The sequence below is a fragment of the Rhamphochromis sp. 'chilingali' genome, assembly GCF_963969265.1.
Source record: "Rhamphochromis sp. 'chilingali' genome assembly, chromosome: 18".
NCBI lineage: Eukaryota > Metazoa > Chordata > Actinopteri > Cichliformes > Cichlidae > Rhamphochromis > Rhamphochromis sp. 'chilingali'.
The window spans coordinates 16,252,243-16,275,434 of record NC_137945.1 but is presented as its reverse complement, the minus strand read 5'-3'; the positions used below and the strand labels follow the sequence as shown (position 1 = coordinate 16,275,434).

Sequence of the window (23,192 nt, the reverse complement as noted above, 5' to 3'; positions counted from 1 at the left end):
TAAACTCAGTCATTAAAGTACTCAGTCTGTTTACATGCAAGTGGAGATGTATAATGTGAGAAGATGCATAGAGACGAAGAGCGGTCACTGGGATTTCTGCAAACCGATGGCATCTCCAAGTATGATTTCCTCCGAGTCTTCTTGGTCAGAGATTATTTTCGTTGCCAGAGAAAAAGGACAAAAAATACTGAAGCTGCAATTATGTATGAATCTGGAGAAACGCCCGTGGTTTCATCCACTCTTGGTTTTTGAGGTTACTCCTGGAACACGCTGCTGTACATTAATAAAGTGTTTATGATGTGTGGACCACACCTGCAGGGTGTGTGCAGCATTCGGCTAGCGAGAGGAGCTACTGTGAGTTCTGGCTGGCTCAGAGTCCCTCGCACAACCTGCCACTCTGCTGTTTACAGCAATTTTCTATCCAGACCGGGCTCAAGTGTTCGACAGACAATCTTTTACCAGAGCATAGCCTTCCACCTCTCTTGAGAATCACATTGGACTTCTGTGTGCGTACAGCGAAGTCGATATTCAGAGCGGCATTTTGATGGAGAGGAAGATAGAGAGAAGAGCTGGAGTCAGAGCTGTAAAGTGCAGGTCCTTATTACAGATTTATGAATCTATTTCAGCCAGTGCTGCTCAGAAAAGCTGATTATCTGCACCTCCAGGGAAGTGTTGGAGTGTTAGATGTTTCCCAACACATCTTCATTAATACCAATAGCATACTGGACAGCTCATTGGGAAGAATTGAATGTTTTAGCCTAGCCATAAGCTCCTTGACTGAAAAGCTTATTAACTGTTTGTGTGGGATCAGCCCATGTCTCTGTGTTAAAATGAGCATGCCCAAAGCGGAAGTGGGGCGGGTGGAGGGGGACTGTAATAATTTATATCATTTTAGTCCTGCTACAGCAAGTGGTGGAGCATGTTTTTAAAGTTGTAAGCAGCAAATGAATTGTCGTGTGGCCTTTCTGTGTAATGTAGAGTTTAGAGTTAAGAAGATGTGAAGCAGCTCACAACCTTATATTATAACTGTTCTGTATATATGAAACCACAACCAGCAGCTGGTTATACTGTTCAGATTAATTCATTTCTTTTTAAATAGCACCAAATCACAACTACCATCACTTCAAGGCTCTTCATATTATAGGATGGACACCTACAATATAAAGAGAAAACAATCTGAAATCTACAATCAGACCACCGCGTTGAGCCAGTTCTTGGCAAAAATGGGAAGGAAGAACTCCCTTTTAACAGGAAGAAACCTCTGACACAACCAGGCTCAGGGAGGGGCAGGAATGTGCTGTGAGCCAAACCAAACCAAGCTTGATTTATCCAATTTTTCAGATGTGAACAAACAGATCTACCCAATCAGATTGCTGCATTGTGCACTGTAGCTCAATAATCCCATTTTACCTCACACACATAGCTAGACGCCGCTTCGAGTCACTCAGCTCTCTGAAATTATTATTCTGCCTCCTCAGATGTGGTCATCTGACAGCCCAAACTGCCTCACTGACATCCTGAAATATGTACTAAAGTGGCCGTGATACAGCTGCAACTCCTGGATTAAGCCATGAAATTCTCCCTGCTGCCTTCTTTTGAATTGGATGAATCCAGAATCTCCGTTTCTTCCTTTTTCTTGTTTAGAAACATCAGCACCGGCTCCTCATTGCTTCGTAGTGACTTCATTTTGATTTAGTTTCAAAATTCAAAATTAGTTTTTTTAGGATGAATTTTACCCAAAAAATGCAACTCTTGAGTATATGTGTTGAGTAGTGGTGTTTATTAGCCTTAATAATCAGAAGGAAAAAATTGTGCAGCGCTAATTCACTTGCTGTGCAGGCAGTCCCATCCCTCGGTTTATGATGCTACCACATTAAAATTCACTCCAATATAGTTTTCATTAAGGGAAAAATTCACCGTAGCATGATTTGGATGAAGTTTTAATCACATTTTTTCCTTTTGGAGTCATTTTGGCAGGCGGCCTCTAGTGACCATTTACAGAACTGCAGTGTTTTTCACTTCCATGCTTACTTGATTTTCATCTTGACAAATTCCACTCAAATGCCAGAAACTGTGCTCCTCCTTAAAAATATACAACTTTCTATACCAAGGTGCTCAAATCAATTGACATTTTATTATGGCAAGTGTATCTTTAATATTACACAAATAGCGTCTTCAAAATGACTACTTGCACTTGTTCCATAGTTTAATGGTTTACACATTCACCTGACTTCTCCGATTTGATTCCCTGAGGGGCGGCACACATGCTTTTGTGGTTGTGTCAGCAAAGACAAGCTTGCAAAATCAATTACGGTGCCCTTGTGTATAAAGGAACACCTTCAGATTTTTCAGAATCACTACTTGCATATGCTAAAGCAAACTGGGAAGGAACCCAAATAATATTTTCACTACATTTCCTCAGTTGGTAGACTTTGATCCTGACAGCATATTATAAAGTAGCCAATATTCATAAAAAAGTGCTATAATGGCTGGGAGAGTTTTACCAGCACCAATTAGGCTTATCTCGTATGACACAGAATGCATTAGAAAGATTTATGTTGGATTTTCTTCTGCTTGCAATAAAGATTTGAGTGAGAAATCAGCAAAGTGGCCCTTAATGATTAGGTAGCCAGTAGATCTATGGATTAGGAGACACAACGAAAGATGCAATAGCACTGCAATCCATCCTCAGAGAGGCCACAGGGGAAAATAGTGTGGGTGGACTCCTCACTCCCACCCTGGATGACTGTGATGACTTAAACTTTCACTCTGAAGCAGCTGTAACAGAACATATTCCTGCTCTGAAGTCCCCGACTAGCGTCTAGTTTAAAATAGTTTTAGGATATTTCTTGTTTAAACTGATATACGGTATGCCACTAAAACCCTACAGGATCCATAGAAACTTTCTCACAGACCTGACCTGAGGAGAGAGAGATCAAAGAGACAATTTTGCTTAAACCTAAGGTCAGTTATCACTGTTCTCTCGATATTGCAAGTAGAAGGGAATTACTGTTCTCTAAAATCTATTAAAGACAGAGAAATAAGCAGCATGCTTCCTAAAACCCTCTGCTGCTATAAATGCTTGCTAGCATCAAATGTGTCCCAAGCTGTTCTACATTTTTCTATCATGTTTTAATTTTGACCAATTACATTTTGTACTTGTAACTATTTTTGATTCATTCTGAATAAATTGAAGTGTAAAGCTAAAGTTTAAAATGGTAAAGTGAAGTACTTAAAAAGACACCATTTGTGTCCAGGAATAGGGGAAATGCATGCACCACCACTGTTCTATTTAAGTACATTTTTGCGGCATGTTTCGTATCATGTTCTTGCTTAATCAAGTACTAGAAGACCTGAAAGACATGAGTTTATGTTCCTGTTTCTCTTTACCAAGAGTTTCATTCCTGTGTTTCGAGTATGATGGTCGGCCGGTGGATTTGAATTAGACTGACAGTCATGTAAGTGCAGTAATTATTTCACTTTAAAAGTTGCCTGTGGTGAGTGAGCATGCATTTTTTTTTAAAGTTTACTCCTTTTGGAAAAAGCACTCTGGGATGTTCTACAAGCAGCAAAGACTGTTTGAATTTAAGCATATATCAAAATTATTCATGTTTTCTCTCGGCTGGCCTCGAGGAACGCGTGTCAGAACGTGTACATGAAAAACTAGACGTGCAGTTTGTTGTCCCGTTTGTTGGTTCTTCAGCACAAACCAGCTTTGGGTTTTTCTGGGCCTCTTTTTATGTCTGTGTGCTTTGGACTGCGTGTTTGACAGCACTGTGGGGAAGTTTTATGTTCGAATGTGGCCTCAAGTGCAGCTCGTATGCTGTGGTTGCTTGTTTTGGAGCAAATGCTGTTTCAAAATGTCCGGCATGGCCTTTAAAACCACTGTTACAGTAGGATTTCAGTGAAATTCGCTATAAAACAATACACTAACCAGCAGACGTCCATCTTGATCTGGGTTATATTGATTTTCATGAGAAAGCATGCGCTGCAGTTCAAGAAAAACATCGAGCATACCAAACTTCAGCGGATAACAGCATAGTGTTGGGTCTGTTTTCAACTATTGATTTAATTGACTGCAGCTGTCAGGGACATTCGACCCGTCAAACTTCAGACTGAAACTCCTTCTAATTAACTACAGAAGATAAATGACTGACACTCTGGTTCTTCTGGTACGTGCCTGCCATACTTTGGTTTGAATGCACAGTATTGTTGTGGGGTTACATCACCAGCCTTTCCTGTATATCTTGACACATAAGGCATGCAGTGACTGTGAAGAGCAATTCAATGCTCCAAAAGCCACAGTCCCTTTGGAGCAAAAGGACCGTTTGCCGTGCGGCCACAGCAGCCTGCACGCTTTCTGCTCTCAGGGACGCTCCTAAAACGATGGAACCGTTGAGTTCTGGAGTCGGACGTGCAACAAGCTAACGTTTAATTGAGCATCCATCCATCCAAACAGACGCTGTCGAAAAAGATCAATACACTCAGAGAAAGTTCGGGGTCAAGAAAGACCAAGAAAGCAAGAGAGCTAGAGGTGTTTGTGTCAAGGAGGGAGAGAGCAGGAGAAAGCATCTGGGTTGCAGGCCGGCCCTTGACAAGGGGACGGCCTCTATGCATATTTTGCCCTCTTCTCGCTGGCATTTATCATCAGTAATTGGCTATCTGAGCAGCAGATCATGTTTTGTCCACAATGATTTTCTGTCGCCCTCCCTGAATTATGCTGCGCCCCAGTTTGTGAGATATTTGACAGAAGAGCATAAAAGGTTCATACATTTTTAAACAGATGATCCGATAATAAGCAAACGCACATGCCCGCGGGAGATACAGAGAGGCAATTCCCCCCATCCCCACCCCCGTCATCCTCCAGAGGTAAAAGGTGAATACTGTTTAACTGTAAGTCTCCGGGGACTCTAAGTAGGACATTCTCTGTGTGGAAATGTGGAGATGAATGCCCCTCAGAGAGCAGACGCACGAGAAAGTGTAACAGCGAAACACAACCAGGTCTACTACATGCTCACACCAACACATGCACACAAGTATATGACCTACTTGTTTCCCATTCATAACAAGCAGTATTTTAATGAGCAATACTTAAAAAAAATCTCTTTTTTTCAGTGCCTACTTGTTTCATCGATGACTTTGTACTTGAGAATAACACTGAATACTGAAAAACTTCATTACTCATCACAGGAAGCACTGTCGTATGATGTCTTTGTTATCTCCACGGGGCCCTTTAAAGTCTGATATCAGAGATGTCTTTAGGAGGATGTGGAGTTTGAAAGACACGGTTATTTACCATGCTAAAAGGGGCTGTTGATTGCATTCTGGGAGATCAAGTGTGATGGAGTTTGACTCATATTAGAGACTTAATAGTCAGCTTTGATTTTAACCAGTTTTTAATTTCTTTCATTTAAGAGCCCTAATTCTCTAAAAGATCCTCCTACTCTTGGGTCACTGAATAGTTAAGCCTGTCTGTATTAAAGTGGAGCCTAAAGACGTCCCTAATTACATCTCACATTAATTTCTTTACTGTCGTAAAGAAGTAGATGGGCAAGGAGGAGTTCCCATCAGTCACTGAGCCTCTGGCTTTCAGCGCACAGTAGTAGATGAGAATGTACAAGGATATATTAATAATGAACTACCGCAGCAGCCCCAAACAACGTGGGCTGTGTTGCTGTCGGTTGCGTAACTCCACCAGAATAGTCAGATCTCTCTCATTATTCCTTCCTGGGCCCTCAGTGGGCTAATTCCCCCGCTCTTGTCATCTCCTTCATTTCACTGAGCGCTCGAGAAGCGGCATCAGCCCTCATCCCTGAGGGGCTGTAAGCAGGCTGGCACCGCCACCACAGCGCCTATGCCGCTGTGCAACTAAGAGAGGAAAGCAGGGGCCGACCCACCCACGGCTGTGTGTCAGAGTTCACACAGCAGCGGCGGGGATTCGTACCTTGCATGCAGTGTGTGCCAACCAAATGACTTATGCGATTAGGTCCCTGCAAACCACATCTTGGCTCAATCAAATAACTGAGTTACTGAGTAATTTTAGTTATATAAGATTATGTAGGATGTACATGTACATGTAAATCCTCTCTATAAGTAGGCGAAATAAAGCCAGAAGGGCAGCTGAGGGTCAGTGAGAGTGACTAAAGGCATCTGCTGGAACTGAATGTACCTCCACAGCCTGTAATTTTCACCTCAGCCTCAGCTGTCTATGTGGGGAAGTAAGGAGGCTTAATGGGAGTTTATTTTATCATACTGTGCTATTATTGCCCCGATGGCCTAACACATAACCCACCCAGGACCTCGGCACAGTGAACGCACACAGACTGACAGACACAACTGTCAGTCTCAGTTCATCCAGTGCTATCTAACGCCACTCAGCTGTTTGGATCAGCTGAGTGTGTTCGATTCTGCGCGCAGGCATGTAACCAAACACATGTTCGAGTGCAAGCAGATGCTCTTTGGTGTTAATATTGTTATGGAAGCCAATCTGTTGTAATTGTCTCCTTTCTCAGTGGGATTTTTCTCCTGTGTCTGTTTTTAATGAGCAGCAGCGGAGGTTGTTTATAATTCTGTGTTTTCAAGGGGTTTTTTTTTTAGCATCCTTTAACTAGTTTTTGCTCATTGATTTGGATGCTTTAGTCCATGTGTGTTAGCATCCACGACACTAATAGCTGAACTGACTCTTGGTGTATAACATAGTAGTTTTAAAAAGTGTCTTTGAATACAATTATCTGCAGAATACTGAATTGATTTGCTAAAAAAAAAAGAAGAAGAAAAATCTAGTTATAGCTTCTCGTGAGGGAGCATTTGGTGCTGCTAGTCTCTGTTTTAATAAATCTTGAGGTTACACTGTAAATGTCCAGGAATAGGGGAAATGCTTGCACCACCACTGGTGTCTGTTAATTGTCCTGTTAATTTTCTGCCAGTATTTAATGGATTTTTATTGAAGTGTATGGGCATTTCTATCATTGGTAAACAGTAAAATTACATGCATAGTTGAAAGGGAAAAAAAGGAAATAATCCATCCATCCAGCCATCTTCTTCTGCTTATCCGGGGCCGGGTCGCAGGGGCAGCAGCCTAAGCAGAGAAGCCCAGACCTCCCTTTCCTCGGCCACCTCCTCCAGCTTGTCCGGGGGAACACCAAGGTGTTCCCAGGCCAGCCGAGAGATATAATCTCTCCAGCGTGTCCTGGATCTGCTCCGGGCCTCCTCCTGGTGGGACATGTCCCGAGCACCTCACCCAGGAGGCATCCTTGTCAGATGCCCGAACCACCTCAGCTGGCTCCTTTCGATGTGGAGGGAAAAAATCCTTTGTTTTTAAAAGGGTTCATTAAACTGTATTCTTACAGAATTTTTTTGTTGCTTTCTTCAGTGTATAAAATTATTCACTCCTCTTCCAACTGTTTAATGTTTCATTTCAGTCTTTGCTACCAGTGGCTGAGATCAGATCAGATAAGCGTCACTCAGGTTATTTCACCTGTCATCGCTACGAGTTGCTGAATTTTATTGGTGTCCTATGGTCACCACATTGCTGCTGTCTTCCTTCTTGCGTGTGTCCTTTCAGAGTGTGATAGATATCATTTTCAACAAGTGGTTTGAAACTAGAAGACAAAGTTTTATTTACATTCCGTTGCAGATATGGACATAGACAGCTGGAGATCCGACAGCTGAGTAGTCATTTCTGTTTTACATATTTGAAGTCCACCACCTGGGATGCATCCATAGTTTGATTTCCGCATGGACCCTCACGCTTAATATCCGATGCTGAAATTTGTTACTCAGACTCCAACTCTGAGGGGACCAAAGCAGTTTTGCGGATACAAAAAAATCAAGGCTTAAGGCTGTTTTCACATGGTTTGTAGTCATACAATGCACATTCAGTCCAATTATTGGTCTGATGTGTCTGAAGTGGGAACAACATATAGAAATAAGAAGGTGCTGTCTTCTGGACTTGTAGATAAAGGATCTGTCCAACTGAGGTCTTGATTCATTCTATGTCTCGTTGCTACGGTTTGTAAACCCAGCCACATCCAAGAATGAGAAGCATGTCCCGCTACAGGAAGACTTTTAGCTCAAACTTGAAGTGTACACCTGGTAGTTGGGTCAGATTGAGATTGGATCACGCCATGGAGTCTGTTTGGAACTGGACCAAAACCACATCCCTCTTGGTGCATTTATTTTGGGCTGCATCTGAGTGTGATTACAGTATTCACATCCGCACCAAGGGTGAAAATGAACAGAGTTCCCTTTAAAGAACTAACTAGTGTAGCACAGATTTAAAACCCACTTGAGCAGCTATGATATCCTGGCATCTGGCGTAAAACTAACACAACATTTCATAAAAAGATCATCAAACAAACAATCAAACATGGTGGTGGTAGTGTGATGATCTGGGGCTGTTATGCTGCTTTGGGACCTGGATGACTTGTTGTAAATGAACATGTCCTGATCCTCAAGTGCACTTTCGCTACGCAGCAGGACGATGATTAGAAACACATCAGCAAGTCCACCTCAGAATGTCTCAAAAAACAGAAAAATGCTAGAAAACCCTCCAATGTGGCTGAATTAAAACAATTATGCAAAGAAAGGTGGTCCAAAATTCCTCCATAGCGATGCGAACCACTCGTTACCAATCATGGCAAATTCTTGATTGCAGTTCTTGCTGCCAAGAATGGCATGAAAAATTAGGTATAGGGGGCAATTAATTTTTCAAACAGGGCCATGTAGGTTTGAATAACTTTTTCTAAAAAAAAAAAAAATTCATTTAAAAACTGCTTTTTAATTTGACTCGGGTTATCTTTGGCTAATATTAATATTGTGGACAGATTTGCCCAAACTGACAACAGTAGTAGTTTTATGTTAACATTAATTTTAATATCTTTGGGTTTTGTCACACATAGCACGATAGCTTGTGATTTCGGAAATTGTAAGTATTTCCCTCCTTCGTTCAAATCCTAGTTGTAGATATAGCACATTGCTGCAGGGATTCCTTCCACACTTACTGTGCGCAACAAGGAATCCCCCCTTTCTGTTCTGGTAGTGGTAGCATGGGACAGAAACAGCTTCTTCACATGATTCTGAAAGCTGTTTGCTGAAGCAATTAGATCCCAAGCTGCAGGCGAATAGTGGATTACCTATTGGTGTACGTGTTTGTGTGAGAGCCCCGTTCTTCAGTCTGGCTGCAGGTGAATAAGGATTTTATCTGAGCTTTAAACAGCTTCTAATGAAAACACCCCACTCTCAAAAATCTCAGTGAGGGGTGGCAGCAGATAATCTGTGAAATTACGCCCTGTTTCCTGAAGGAATAGCAGGATTTTAGCATGTGATATTTGTTGTCAACTTGTGTCACATTTCACCATCTGAAAGCTTTTGTTCAGTTATACAGAACAGAAGACACGTTGAAGTCTTCCTATTTGTTGATTGTCTGTGAACTAGCTGAGTGTACTATTTAAATCCGACCTCTTTTCCATCTAAATTATTAAAGCACCACATTCACATGCACTGTTCTCACGTTTACCATCATACCCCCAGGTACTGTACACTTTACCCGCCTGGCTGCTTAGCTAAGTGTTACTGGAGTGCCGTCAAAGCATGTCGCAAAGGCACTACTAATATCACTATAATGGTATGTAATCCTTCTCACTAATAAAAGTGCTCTTTTGATTGGCCGAAGGTTGTCCTGCACTCAAGTTGTCTAAGTTACATAATTTGTTTTGTTAGCAGCCAGTAGTTTGCCTAAATTTGGATGGTAAGCCTTCCGCTGCAGATAGGACTTGGATTTAAGGGCTAGAATGCTCCATTTACTCAGTCAAACAGGATAACCGAAGGACCTGAGAGTGTGGAGGCTTTTAAACTGTTTGGGAAAAACGGACAATAAAATTCAAATAGTGAGTAATATAAAAACTCTAAACTGCTTTGCTGCTAAATATAAATACTTATGTTTCTATAAGTGTTTATTATACATAAAATGAAAATGATCAACTAACTAGCAAAGCTTTGTCTTAGGGCTCAGCTTCCAATCCAAAACTGCTGTTCAGTGTAGCTGTTTTTGATGGCTTGCAGCTGATCTTGTGATCCTTTCTCCCCATTTTTCCTTCACCTGAGGTATATGCTTTGCCTTTACTTGGAATGCCATCCTTTTCCATGGCAAAACCGTGGATTTAAGACTTAAAAGTGCTGATCCACAAGCCAATTAAGCATTCATACTTAATTGCACATTGTTCCTTTATATGCTGGTGAGAAAAGAACATCGTCTGCAAAAGGAAGCACGATTGAACGTAATGGCGTGACATCATCAGGGTGAGAGGTTTAATTCCACAATGAAAAGAACTTGGCTCTTTGGCAATGAGAAGAGGCAGTTTAAGTGGCTCCTGTTAAAGATGTCCTTGGGGCAGCGCCAGCTGGAGGTTTACCTGGCATGATGAACTGAGACAAAATCTTGAGGTTGACTCATGACCCACTGGAATGATCATACATACCTGCTGGCTTGGGTTTGATCGCCAAAGATGAGCTGAGAGCTGCGAGGATCTATCACAAATGGGCTTCTCTGTTACCTTTTAAAAAGTACTATGAGAAGAGGAAGATACTAAAAAGACAACAAAAACTACATTGTTGTAGCAGTGCTCCCTTGTTATAACAATTAACACTGTGAGTAAATTGTTAACTAATAAAAATAATGGCCAAAAGCATGTATCATAAACAAAAATAAACCTTGAATTGTCTGCCTCTCTGGGCAGTTTCACCCAGAGGGAGATGGATCAAGAGTGATGGACATCCTAATGTAATACTATAAGACCTTATGTGGCATTTTTTGTGCCTTTAAAGGAACAGCAAAAGAGGCCAACTCAAAAGTCTCAAGGTAAGGCAGAGATCACAATCCCTCTTGGAGCCTGGAATTATTCCACACTGTGGGTCACAGGGTGATTATCTCTTCCTGTCAAGAATGCTGAGAATTTCCTGCATCCCCCTCACCACCTCCTCTTCCGGCCGTGTTAGTGGTTGTGCCTGAACATGTGGCAGAGAGCTCGGGCCTGGCCGTCTCTGTTTGAGTAGTGTGCTTTCTGCTACTGTTACCTAACGTTCAGCTGGAGCTTTAACATAAGCACTGAATTGAAGAGCCGTTTACGCAGTTCTCAGATCAAGCAGGGATGCTGAATCGGTTGAAGCGTATTCAGCAGGGCAAATAATGTGCACCTGCACACATTATTATAAGAGGCTACAGACATGGCCTGATATTGCTCTCTGTTCTTTGAGTTTTGTGTTGGAAAAGGACACTTTCATGCATCACCTTTTACCCTAGATTATGTATCTGTTGCTAACTAAGCCACATACTGCTGAAGTGCTAACTAATTATTATACAGTGGGGCAAAAAAGTATTTAGTCAGCCACCGATTGTGCAAGTTCCCCCACTTAAAATGATGACAGAGGTCAGTAATTTGCACCAGAGGTACACTTCAACTGTGAGAGACAGAATGTGAAAAAAAAATCCATGAATTCACATGGTAGGATTTGTTTTTTTTTTTTTTTTTTTTTTTTTTTTTTTTTTTTTTTTTTTCTTCTTTTAATGACATCAGAAACAGCAGTATGCGACATTACGTGATGGCAGAGCTTCAGTTCATCCTTTGTCATTTTTTTTTTTTTTTTTTTTTTTAGATGTTGAACAGGCACTATGCAAGGATCTAGAGATTTCAGACCTACCATTTATTAGCTCAAACATCAAAAGACATGAATGCTTTAAAAGTATCAACATCAGCTTTTCTCTAACAGCATGGTGGGAGTTTCTAAAAATAACGGAGTCTTCATTAATCCCATGCAAACGTACACCTATCTGGAATAACCCTGACATATTACAAAACAATAATATGATTAATTTCCCAGAATGGAGTTGTAAAGGAATTAAATACTTAGAACATATATTAGAGGGAACAGAATTTATTCCATTTGACAGACTAGTTGAACAATATGGGATCAACAAGACAAGGTTTTTAGAATATCAACAAATTAAATCCATAGTAAAAAAGAAATTTAACCTCAGTCAAGTTGAATTACAAACACCACTAAGTGCGGCACATTTTCTTACTCTTAAATCCCCCAAATTATTATCTAAAATATACAGAACACTTTCTAAATTAGATGAATCAATATCCCTTCCTACTGCAAAGTGGGAAGCAGATTTATCAGTCAACCTAGACCAAAACTTCTGGTCTCAGATTTGCTTAAAAACTTTTAAATTAATTAAAAATCCCAGTCTGCAATTAATACAATACAAAATACTTCATAGAGTGCACTATACAGGTCATCGGATGTTCAAGATGGGCTTTACATCTTCCAACAACTGCTCACACTGTCAAGGCAATACACCAGACAATTACATCCACGCTCTTTGGTTCTGTCCACCAGTGCAAAAGTTTTGGCGCGAGATATGTGAAGACTTATCAAAATGTCTGAAATGTAACATTCCAACCTCCCCCTTAGTGTGTTTGTTGGGCAGCTTAGATAATGTCACTTCAGAAAAGAATATAGCCCATATGATCTTCACTGCCCTATGCATAGCCAAGAAAACAGTCCTCATGAACTGGAAAAATAAAAATAATCTTAATTCTAACCAATATAGAAATTATCTATTAGATTACATTAGTCTTGACACAGCCTCTGCCACCACATTAGATCAATTGCTCTGGGCCCCTTTTATCAGCTCCATCACCTAGTGGGGGTGGGGGGTCATAGTTTGGTCCCGCCTTCACTGTTGTGATTGGTGAGGGGGTAGGGACAGGCTTAGGGCGTCGGGGGGTTCCCCGGAGGCATCTTCCTTGGGGGGCTCAACCCGGGGTAGCGGTCACGTCCGGTTGAGGGCTCTGTTGGCTCTCAGGTGACTGTTTCCTCGCGGCTGCGTGCAGCGGGGCTAGGGGAGGGTCTGTGCTGACGGACGTGGGTTACTGACCTGGCAACCTGGCTGCCCCTGGGTGGGTCCGGGATGGGCGTGAGGTTTTGGGGGCGCTCCGTCTCTGGGCTGGGGCCCGGGCCGGGCCTCGGGGGCTCGGGTCCTGGTTGGTGTGTTGCCGGGGTTGTGGGCGGGTGGGTGCATGGGGGCCCGGCCCTGGAGCAGGGTGCCGCCGGTGCATCGAGCCGCCTGGGGGGCTCTTCAACTGGTGGGGGGGATGGTCACATCTTGCAGGAGCTTTCTTCTCTCAGGAACTCTCTGCAGGAGGGGGAGATACAGGAGAGGTGGAGGAAGATCTCAGCCTGGGCGTTTACCGTCTTATGTAGTCTGGAAGATGTGTGGTTGGTGGGGTGGGTGCAGTTTTCTCTGTGGTGGGGTTGGGTGGACTGTCCAGGGCTCTGTGGAGCCGGGGGGCGCTACTGCACTGGGCCCCGGTCTGATGGGCCTGGGCCCCCCTTCCCTGGCGGGTCGCGGAGGGTGGGAGTGCCTACTGGGGTCAGCGGGGGAGCTGGCCCCAGGGAGGGGTTACCTGCCCCTCCCTTCCTTCCCTCCCCATCTCCAGCTGCCTCCCTCTTCCCGCTCCTCCACAACCACCCACACATGCAGGGCCTTGGAGTGGGGGTATGTCACCAGGGTGCAGAGGAGGCTACCCCCCCCCCCCCCCCTGTCCCCTTCTGGCTGCCTCTGCCTCAATTTTATCCCACAACTTAGACATTCACATTATTCACACTCTCATTACACATACATATAGGATCTTGGGGGTGGGCACAATCACGGAGTCCAAATCACCATCAGGGTGTACACCTCACCCCTGACGTCGTTGCCCACCTCTCAATTTTAAATACACTTAGTCATTGAGGGTTAGCAGGAGGGACTATGCGCTTACCTGCTGCTCCTTGGCAGGTAGCTCCATGCCCTCCTGGGTTTTAATTGCACCTTAGAACACATATGCATCAACACTACAATGAGCGGGTGGAGGGAGGTTTGGAGTCTTCTCCCACCCCCATTCTCTGCGGCCTGCTGGAGCGGGAGGGCTAGTAGGAGGAGTTGGCCGTCCGACTGCGGTCTGGGGTGTGGGGCCTCCCTGCTGCTGCGGAGTCGGGGTGGTCTGCCTCTCCCCACCGCAGGGAAAAGGGTAACACCACCTGGGTCTGGGTGCAATTCCCCCCTCCAGGGGCAAGGGTACCTAGACCCGGTTTGTAGAGTACGCTTGGGGAGTGTGATTGTGTGTACAGCGTCTCTTTATGTCTGTCTCCACGTTGGTTGAGTGTGGAGTGAGTGCATATGAGAGCATGAGGGTGGGAATGGATGTTTGTGTCTGTGTGTGCCTGTATGTCTGTGTCTATATGTCAGGTTGGGTATCAGACGCCACCTCTCTGGGGACACCTCAGGCCCTCCAAGGTTTGGAGGCCTATCTCCACCCACCACCACTTCCCCTGCCGGTGGCGGACTCCCTCAGGTGTCGGTGTGTTGGTGGTTCTTTGTGTCTGGGGGTGGGCGTCCGGGTGCACACCGGCTCACTCCTTGGCGGCCGCTTGTCGGGGCCTGGGGCCTGGGGCTCGCTCGGGCCCCTTTGGAGGTGGGGTGCCCCCGGCCTCTCGGCCTAGGGCTCGGTCACTCAGGCGCAGCTGGGGGCCGGCGGAGCTCACGGGCGCGTCACTGCAACTCCCCCTGACTTCTGCTCCGCGGCTGCTGGGCGAGCCCTCATCTGGGACTCTCCTCAGCTCTTACTGGGACAGTGGCGCGGCTGCCCCTCTGTTGGTCTTCCATGGTCTCTTGTGTTCTGGGGGCCTCTGGATGTCTGGAGTTTTGATCTCCTCCATACCCGCTTCACACCCTGGAGGACGGGGCTGTGGCCCCCCCACACTCCCTAGCAGATCATTACATGGAGAAACCTTTGGAATGCAAGCATGCTGATCCACACAGGTATGCACACATGGGTATTCACAGACGCGGACTAAAGCTTTCTTGGCTGCTGCCTCAAAGCACACTGTGCGCTGTCTATCTTGCGTGCTGCACAATATCGTTTATTACTTAGTAAATACTGATATCTATGACTAGCTAGTTTATTGTGATGGTGCTTTGTTTTCTCTATTATTATGTTGCTCTTTGTTGTTTGCTGTCTCCTCTGTTTGTTTTTGTTTGTTTGTTTGTTTGTTTTTTTTTCTCCATACAGTTGACCCAGGAGTTTTTTTTTTTTTTTCTCTCTCTTCCCCCCCCTTCTCACCGTCTCTTCTCCCCTTTGGTTTTCTTTCTTTCTCTCCCCCTCTCTCTCTCATTCATTCCCCCTGTCCTATTTATTAAAAAAAAAAAAAAAAAAAAAAAAAAAACATGGTAGGATTTGTAAAGAATTTATTCGTAAATTAGGGTGGAAAATAAGTATTTGGTCACCTCAAACAAGGAAAATCTCTGGCTCTCACAGACCTGTAACGTCCTCTGTAAGAAGCTTTTCTGTCCCCCACTCGTTACCTGTATGAATGGCACCTGTTTGAACTCATCATCTGTATAAAAGACACCTGTCCACAGCCTCAAACAGTCAGACTCCAAACTCCGCCATGGCCAAGACCAAAGAGCTTTCGAAGGACACCAGGAAAAGTATTGTAGACCTGCACCAGACTGGGAAGAGTGAATCTACAATAGGCAAGCAGCTTGGTGTGAAAAAATCAACTGTGGGAGCAATCATCAGAAAATGGAAGACATACAAGACCACTGATAATCTCCCACGATCTGGGGCTCCACGCAAGATCTCATCCCGTGGGGTCAAAATGATCATGAGAACGGTGAGCAAAGATCCCAGAACCACACAGGGGGACCTGGTGAATGACCTGCAGAGAGCTGGGACCAAAGTAACAAAGGTCACCATCAGTAACACACTACAACGGCAGGGAATCAAATCCCGCAGTGCCAGACGTGTTCCGCTGCTGAAGCCAGTGCATGTCCAGGCCCGTCTGAAGTTTGCCAGAGAGCACATGGATGATACAGCAGAGGATTGGGAGAATGTCATGTGGTCAGATGAAACCAAAGTAGAACTTTTTGGTATAAACTCAACTCGTCGTGTTTGGAGGAAGAAGAATACTGAGTTGCATCCCAAGAACACCATACCTACTGTGAAGCATGGGGGTGGAAACATCATGCTATGGGGCTGTTTTTCTGCCAAGGGGACAGGACGACTGATCCGTGTTAAGGACAGAATGAATGGGGCCATGTATCGTGAGATTTTGAGCCAAAACCTCCTTCCATCAGTGAGAACTTTGAAGATGAAACGAGGCTGGGTCTTCCAACATGACAATGATCCAAAACACACCACCCGGGCAACAAAGGAGTGGCTCCGTAAGAAGCATTTGAAAGTCCTGGAGTGGCCTAGCCAGTCTCCAGACCTCAACCCCATAGAAAATCTGTGGCGGGAGTTGAAAGTCTGTGTTGCTCGGCGACAGCCCCAAAACATCACTGCTCTCGAGAAGATCTGCATGGAGGAATGGGCCAAAATACCAGCTACTGTGTGTGCAAACCTGGTAAAGACCTATAGTAAACGTTTGACCTCTGTTATTGCCAACAAAGGTTATGTTACAAAGTATTGAGTTGTATTTTTGTTATTGACCAAATACTTATTTTCCACCCTGATTTACGAATAAATTCTTTACAAATCCTACCATGTGGATTCATGGATTTATTTTTCACATTCTGTCTCTCACAGTTGAAGTGTACCTCTGGTGCAAATTACTGACCTCTGTCATCATTTTAGGTGGGGGAACTTGCACAATCGGTGGCTGACTAAATACTTTTTTGCCCCACTGTAAATCTAGAGCCTTCGTTCAAGTCTATCCACCTCTGTTTTTAATGGCAAGTGCTGCCCTTTAACCTTTCTCTGTTATTCCCAGAGCTGACGAAAGTTGCATTACTATGCAAGGCGGGCTGACTCCACATTCCTCAGCAAGGACACTGATAGAAACGTTTCTGTGTGCCTCAGTGTGTGAAGTATGCTATTTGTTGATCACTGTGTACTTGGCTCTCTGCCTAAACATGTGAACATATGCTACATGCATGCACGAATGTGTGTGTACAGTATGTGTGTTTGCTCAGGCTCCAGCAGCAGTCAACTCTCAGCTATGTTGTTTGTGTCCAAGGCAGAAAGGAAAGCTCTGTTTGTGTAGGGTGGTGGTGCAGGAGGAGGTGGAGTAAGAATCAGACCCAAGTATAGGCTGTTTCACCACAGTAACTCTCTCTCCACCCATTCTACGCCCTTCTCTCCCTCTGCGTTCTCTCCCTCGTGCACTCCCACCTGCTTTTTCAGGAGGCCGACTGGGGCACCAGAACGGGGCGGGAAAATGTAGACGGCCTCAAAATGGAGGAGCGGAGAATTACACGAAGGCGTTTGGGGCCAACTTAATAAAGAGGGGAGGTGATTGAATGTCTCAAATGGGACATATCAAAAGATATGATCACAGAGTTGACGTTTTTATGTTTTTAATACGGTTTTCTGCAACCGCCATAGGTTTGTTCAATTTTAAAACATATCTGTCCTGGAGATTTCTCCCTATGTCACAAAATAACGAAAGCAAATGGAATTTATATTGTGGTGCGTGAAGAATGACATTTTCCAGAAACGCTAACCTTGTTACTTCAGGCATTACTTTGTCTGTGAATTATCCAGAGTGACACGGTTTAGGAACAAGATGCTGCTGTCATTTTTCACCTGAGTCATTGATAAAGTCATTAACAAAGTAAAGGCTAACAAGCGTTTCGCTTTCTGATTAAGTAATTATAGGTGTTATAGTGTTTCTGCACTAGAAGTTCAAGTCAAAAAGTCAATCTGGCCAAGTGATTTCCCCCGTGTGATGAAACTCTCCGCAAATGAATCTGTGGATGGCAAAAGCCTGCTAAGCCCCAAAAGGGGGATTTAGCTGTTTTTAGCTTGCAAGTTTAGCACATCCAGCATTGCTTGGATGCATTCAGGAACCAATTTGCAACTCTTCACAGCAATAGATAAATTGAAGTAAAGACAAACAAATACTGTCAGTCAGCATGGAGAGGAATGCTAGAATATGTGTTTGCTAAATCAATAGCACAGCATCAACAAACAGTTTGGTGGCTCTTGGGACACCAGTGTTCCTCCTTGGGATTATGGCTCACAAGGACACAGTTAGCATTTAGTTTCTTATGGAGCTTATACTATGGAGCTTATACTATGCGTTTAATTCCACCAAGCTACGTATATGACTTTATGTGGACTGTTTGTGTATGCATATGTGATTGGTGACCTTTATCTACTGAGGTTAATGCTTTCAGCGAGTGCAGTGGGTCTTTCCTATAATCAAATGAATTCCCATTGTGCTTCAAACAGTAATGCGCTGTCTCTGTACCAGAGTGTATTTACTTTTATATCCGCAAAGAGAAATATAGAATGTCAGCCGACAGACTTTAAACTGTGGATCATGTCTGCATGGGCAAAACATCTCCTTCAGTATCCACGCGGGTTTTAGTAACACAGCAGGTCGCCTTTCTTTTCCAACCATATAGTTGTGTTTGTTTACTGAAGTGCTGCTTCTCTGGAACATCTATCAGAATAGAGGAAGAGCCACACCGAGCTTTGGACTACAAAGATGACGAAAACAAAGAAGACGAACTGCCCACAGCCTGCCAGATCCAGTCTGAGCAACCCGAGGATAGTTCCAGGCGTCTGTCTGAAGGCTCTCAGAACAGGAGCAAGCTGCAAACAGCCCAAGCATGCATGGCTAACTGTGCTGCCTGTGTCACACGGCTGTATGAACACGTTAACAAAACAGTAGCAAACAGGGACACTGTTGGATGCCTTGAAAACAGTGATTTCAGCTAAAGCCAGCCTGTGGACGCTTTGAAGACTTGAACAGATTTGGGATTTCCAAGTCCGAGAAATCACCTTTAAAGCAATTAAGCTGGCAGAACGTCTGCTTCGGGAACACCTTGTGATAATTGCACTGTCAGAATTTAGCCATTGTAGTACCGCTGCTCAGATTTCTATTTTTATGCTCTAATCCTCACTAGCAGAAAATGTAAAAAAAGAACATTAATAGAGGCCTTAAAGACTATTCAAGACTGCTTGTTTCTGTTCTGTCGGTGTGAAAGTAGGCCATGGGCTTCAGAGACTGAAGGAGAAATGATGTAACTAGGGACATACATGTGTATGTTGTTTTCTCCCAGGAGCCTCTGATCAACCCTTCTTGGCAAACACATAAATTTTACTTAATTCTTGTCAAATAACAGAAATTATCTAAGATCTATCTTTCTAGACAGTACACTTTAATCTATGTCTTGACCTCTCTTCTTCTCCTGATGTTAATTAACTGGACTACCTTCCCCAGAGGGCTCTCTCAGACGGGCTATTTTTATCCCAGTGCTCTGTATTGCATGAACTGATGCCTCACTATGTGGTACATCTCAGCTCCTTTTGTCACCATAATGCAGTTATGCACGTGAAACACAGTCCAGCCCCAACGCAGAGGATCGCTCTGTTGTTTCTACTTCAGACATTCGAACAGCAGCATTTGATACACTGAGAGGAGGAAATGTTGAAAAGTCTAAAAGCTGTAGGTGTTTTCTCATGTTTGTATTTTGATGTTGACACCGTTTTTGAAAATGGTAAACCAAGTTCTATCGCTCATTTGGTCAGAGGCACGGCTCACTCAGGTTGTTTAGTATAATAGGGATAGATGGTGGGCAGTGTGTCACACTTCTTTACAATGAGCCACTTTAGCTGTTTCCCACTAATTTCAATCAACGCTAAGCAAACCGTCTGCGAGCTATAACTTCCTACTCTCTGCTTTCCAAAGTCAAACGCCATCCATTTATCTCTCCATATCCTTAACTGCTTAAGTATATGAGTTGCAAGTAGGCTTGGAGTCTATCTTGCATGATGATGAGCAAGAGATAAGGTGCACCGGGGATTGGTCGCCAGTCTCCAAAGTCATATTAGTAGCGATTTCAGTGCAGGTCTTTAAGGTAAAAGAATATCATGTAACCGCTCTCCTCTCTTACCCCTTTGGCTTTTATTTCTTTCAGTCTCCCAGTCCAACAGCAGCCTAAAGAAGCATCGGAGCCGGAGCATTTTCAGCCCCTTCTTCTGCTGCTTCCGCAACTACAATGACTACCACGTGGAGCCACCACCTGCCAACAACAAGACACTTTCTCTGCCCCCGCCCCCAGAGGAGAACGGCAGTCCTCCCAAGGTAAAGCTCATTTATCTCTCCTGTCAGAGTTGGCCGCAATCCAGATTCCATACCACTTACATCTTACGTGTCCAAACACAAGAATTAGTTCATATTTTATGACTGAAGTGCTAGTTCGACTGGAGTTCCAGTAACAAGTAACATTTGTTTGGTTTTGTTACAGAGACCTTGTTAGGGTTTGCCTTTTCCTGCAGAGGGCTGAGGCGCACTCAGCCTCGCTGAGCTCCCTCAAATTTTTCCAGCTGCTTCAAACCCGTTGAACCCAGAGGTTGTTTACCATCCACTGCTTGAAAAATACGGGCTCACTTCCCATCTTGCATTCTTCGATATCTGCCTACGCACACAACTGCACACAAAATAACACACTGAGCACGCCGAGAAGCTCCAAAAAAAGACGCGCACTGGCTCTTTCTCGCGCACGAACCCACTACAACGCATGTACGGACACACACAAACACACATATGCACTCGAAAAACCCTCCTGCTTCTCTAATCCCCATAAAGTGGGCCTTGTGTGTTGGGGGGTGATGGATTGCTTGGCACCCACGCCTCCCCCTCTCCTCACTACACTCTGACCAGTGTAGTGAGGATGTGTGAAGAGAACGTTCTGGCTGTGGAAAAGACGCCAAACCCTGAAGCTCCTCTACAAACACAGTGTTCTGCTGCCAAGGCAGGTACACGGGGCTAAAAATGGAGCAGACGTATCACATTTCCACTCCTGTTTACCTGTAAATGTCTCTCATTCAGGGGAGGAATGTGTGGCCCTTTACAGGCACTATACATGTGGTCAGTAATGACCCGCTCTGGACCTCCTCTTAACAAATGAGTTCCCGTTAATTTAGAGTGAACCGAGCGAACCTCGCCATAAAAAGCCTTGTTATAGTACGCGGCTGATTTTTGAGCTGGGTCCGTGCCCACAGTCCCTCCCAACAGTGTACTGTTGCTGGATTTCTGGCCAGCCGTATTTGTTACTATGGCAGCTGTGTTTGTTTTTGACTGAGTTGTTCTCACTTTCCTCTCACCATGTGTACTATACATCCCTTCCCTCTGTCTCTCAGGCTTGCTTTCTCCCCGTCCCATTTGCTGATTGGAATATTGACGTTGTCGATTTCTTTTTCACGGTTTTTCTTTCGCTTCCCTCTTTCTCCCCCTCCCCCCTTGTTTTTCCACCCTGTCTCCCTTAATCTCTTTCTCTTTTTCTCTCTCTTTGCTTGTTTTCTCCAGTGTGACCAGGTCCAGGTCATCCCCATACCCAGTGTATGTATTATTATCTTTTGTTTTTCATCATCTTGCTCCAGCTCGCTAACCTCCTCCCTCTGCTTGCTGTGCCTCATCATTCTTGCTGCATGCAGCTGTTGACACGGAGGTGATTTTTCTTTGCTGTCAGATGAAATTTTGCACTGTCCCCTCTCGCATGATCATGTGGCTTTCAAGGCTTTCCTTTGTGCTGCTTTGTCTCCACTCACAGGACTGATAGAAAGAAACAATTCAGTTCCATCTGCTGTCACATGATTTATGTGTGGCTTTGTTGTCTTTTCCATCTCTACCCTGCGTCTCCAACTATTGAAAGAGAAGAACATGAGAGCGATTTTTCTCCGTAGATCAGATCGCAGCTCCAGTTTTGGGTAAATAAGTGGACAGACCTGATTGAATTAGGCGTTCGTCTTCATAAAAAAACTGTTTTATTGGGATTATGCAATCAATGTTAGTCCATTGAAGGGGGGCTTGGTTTCAGCGACTTGTGCTTCATCTGATGTTCACCAGAAAAGGGGAATCATCTGATCCCTGCTTTGTTTGTGCTGAAACGGCAATTCATTTAGCTATTTTGGAATCTATGCGGTGCCTGTGGTTCACTGTAATTTAGGATATTCACACTCACAGCATCCCATATCGCAGCCAAGCTTTAAACTACACCACCCAGCAGACACCTCCCTGCAATAACAGGAAATGCATGCGGCGGTGAGGTCTGCTCTTTGTCTTGACGGGTAGGTCCAAACAGACGGCTTTAAGATCTGCGTCTGAACTGGACGGGTCACAGCTGCGTCGATTGTTGTTGTAACACAGTGTTAAAAGAAGAGACAAAATATTAAAACACGGCAAATATCACAGTAGCAAGCAGAGTCCCAATAACACATTTAAAATGAAGAATTTTTAAATTCTAGCTCCAAAAGCTCATCAGAAATACAGAAAGATGTCAAAAATAACAAACTTTAATTTCAGGTTAATCTTCCCTGATCAGAAAACATCCAATTTAGACTAACTTGAAATGTTTATAACAATATAAACAAAGTATGGAGACATTTCTTATTAAATCTTTTTACCTCAAGATTCTAATAATTTATTTTAGAGCTTTATAAATAAATAATTAAAAAAATAAAACATCTAAAACAATAAGACACGTATCACTTGCAGTACTTTGCAAAAGTCTTGCGTCACCTCTCATTTCTTTATAATTTGCTTTTAAGGAGACTGGCTCTTTGTTAAAGTGATCTTGAGCAATAGTTCACAGCTTTTTCACTCACTTTTTACTCCGGTCCTCGTGTCTCACTATTTCAGAGGAATATCTTTTTCTTAATCCACTTAACACTAATCATTCAAGCATAAAAAAAACACACCTAACTCAAAGGACGCGTCGGTGTTGTTTCTACACATAACAGACAACTTAGCAACGAGTCGATTTTAAATTGGACCTTTAGGCAACTTCTTATTAGCATCCTGTTGCAAAAGCACAATTTATTTCCATTTCTTTAGCTGAGCCCAAGAAAAATCCCAAAGATAACACAGTCTGCCAGGCATAAAAAAGAGCTATTAGCTAAAAACTTGGCATAATCGGTATGATGTGCAGCCTGTCCTTGATAAAAATTTAAGGAAACTGGCCAAGTGGAGGACAAAAAAAGAAGTGACAGGACTAAGAAAAAAAAACTATCTACAGCAGGTGAATCTGAAAGTCATGTTCTTAAAAAGCAGGAAAAAACTGAGCAAAGACAGGACTTGATAGAGTCGATTCATCTACCGTTCACGGTGGAGGCTCTGTCATAGTTTGGGGCTGC

The 23,192-nt window shown here is 43.8% G+C and overlaps 1 protein-coding gene across 2 annotated transcripts in view; it reads left to right on the top strand.

Moving 5' to 3' along the window:
• Nucleotides 1–23,192, top strand: part of ctdspla (CTD (carboxy-terminal domain, RNA polymerase II, polypeptide A) small phosphatase-like a) — a 41,234-nt gene that overhangs the window by 4,546 nt on the left and 13,496 nt on the right. Inside the window, exons 2-3 of one of the 2 annotated variants that reach the window (XM_080864477.1) lie at nucleotides 19,976–20,142; nucleotides 21,367–21,399. In XM_080864477.1, coding sequence (XP_080720603.1) covers nucleotides 19,976–20,142; nucleotides 21,367–21,399 — 200 coding nt within the window. The remainder of the gene's footprint in view (nucleotides 1–19,975; nucleotides 20,143–21,366; nucleotides 21,400–23,192) is intronic. The other variant, XM_080864478.1, reaches the window with a different exon arrangement.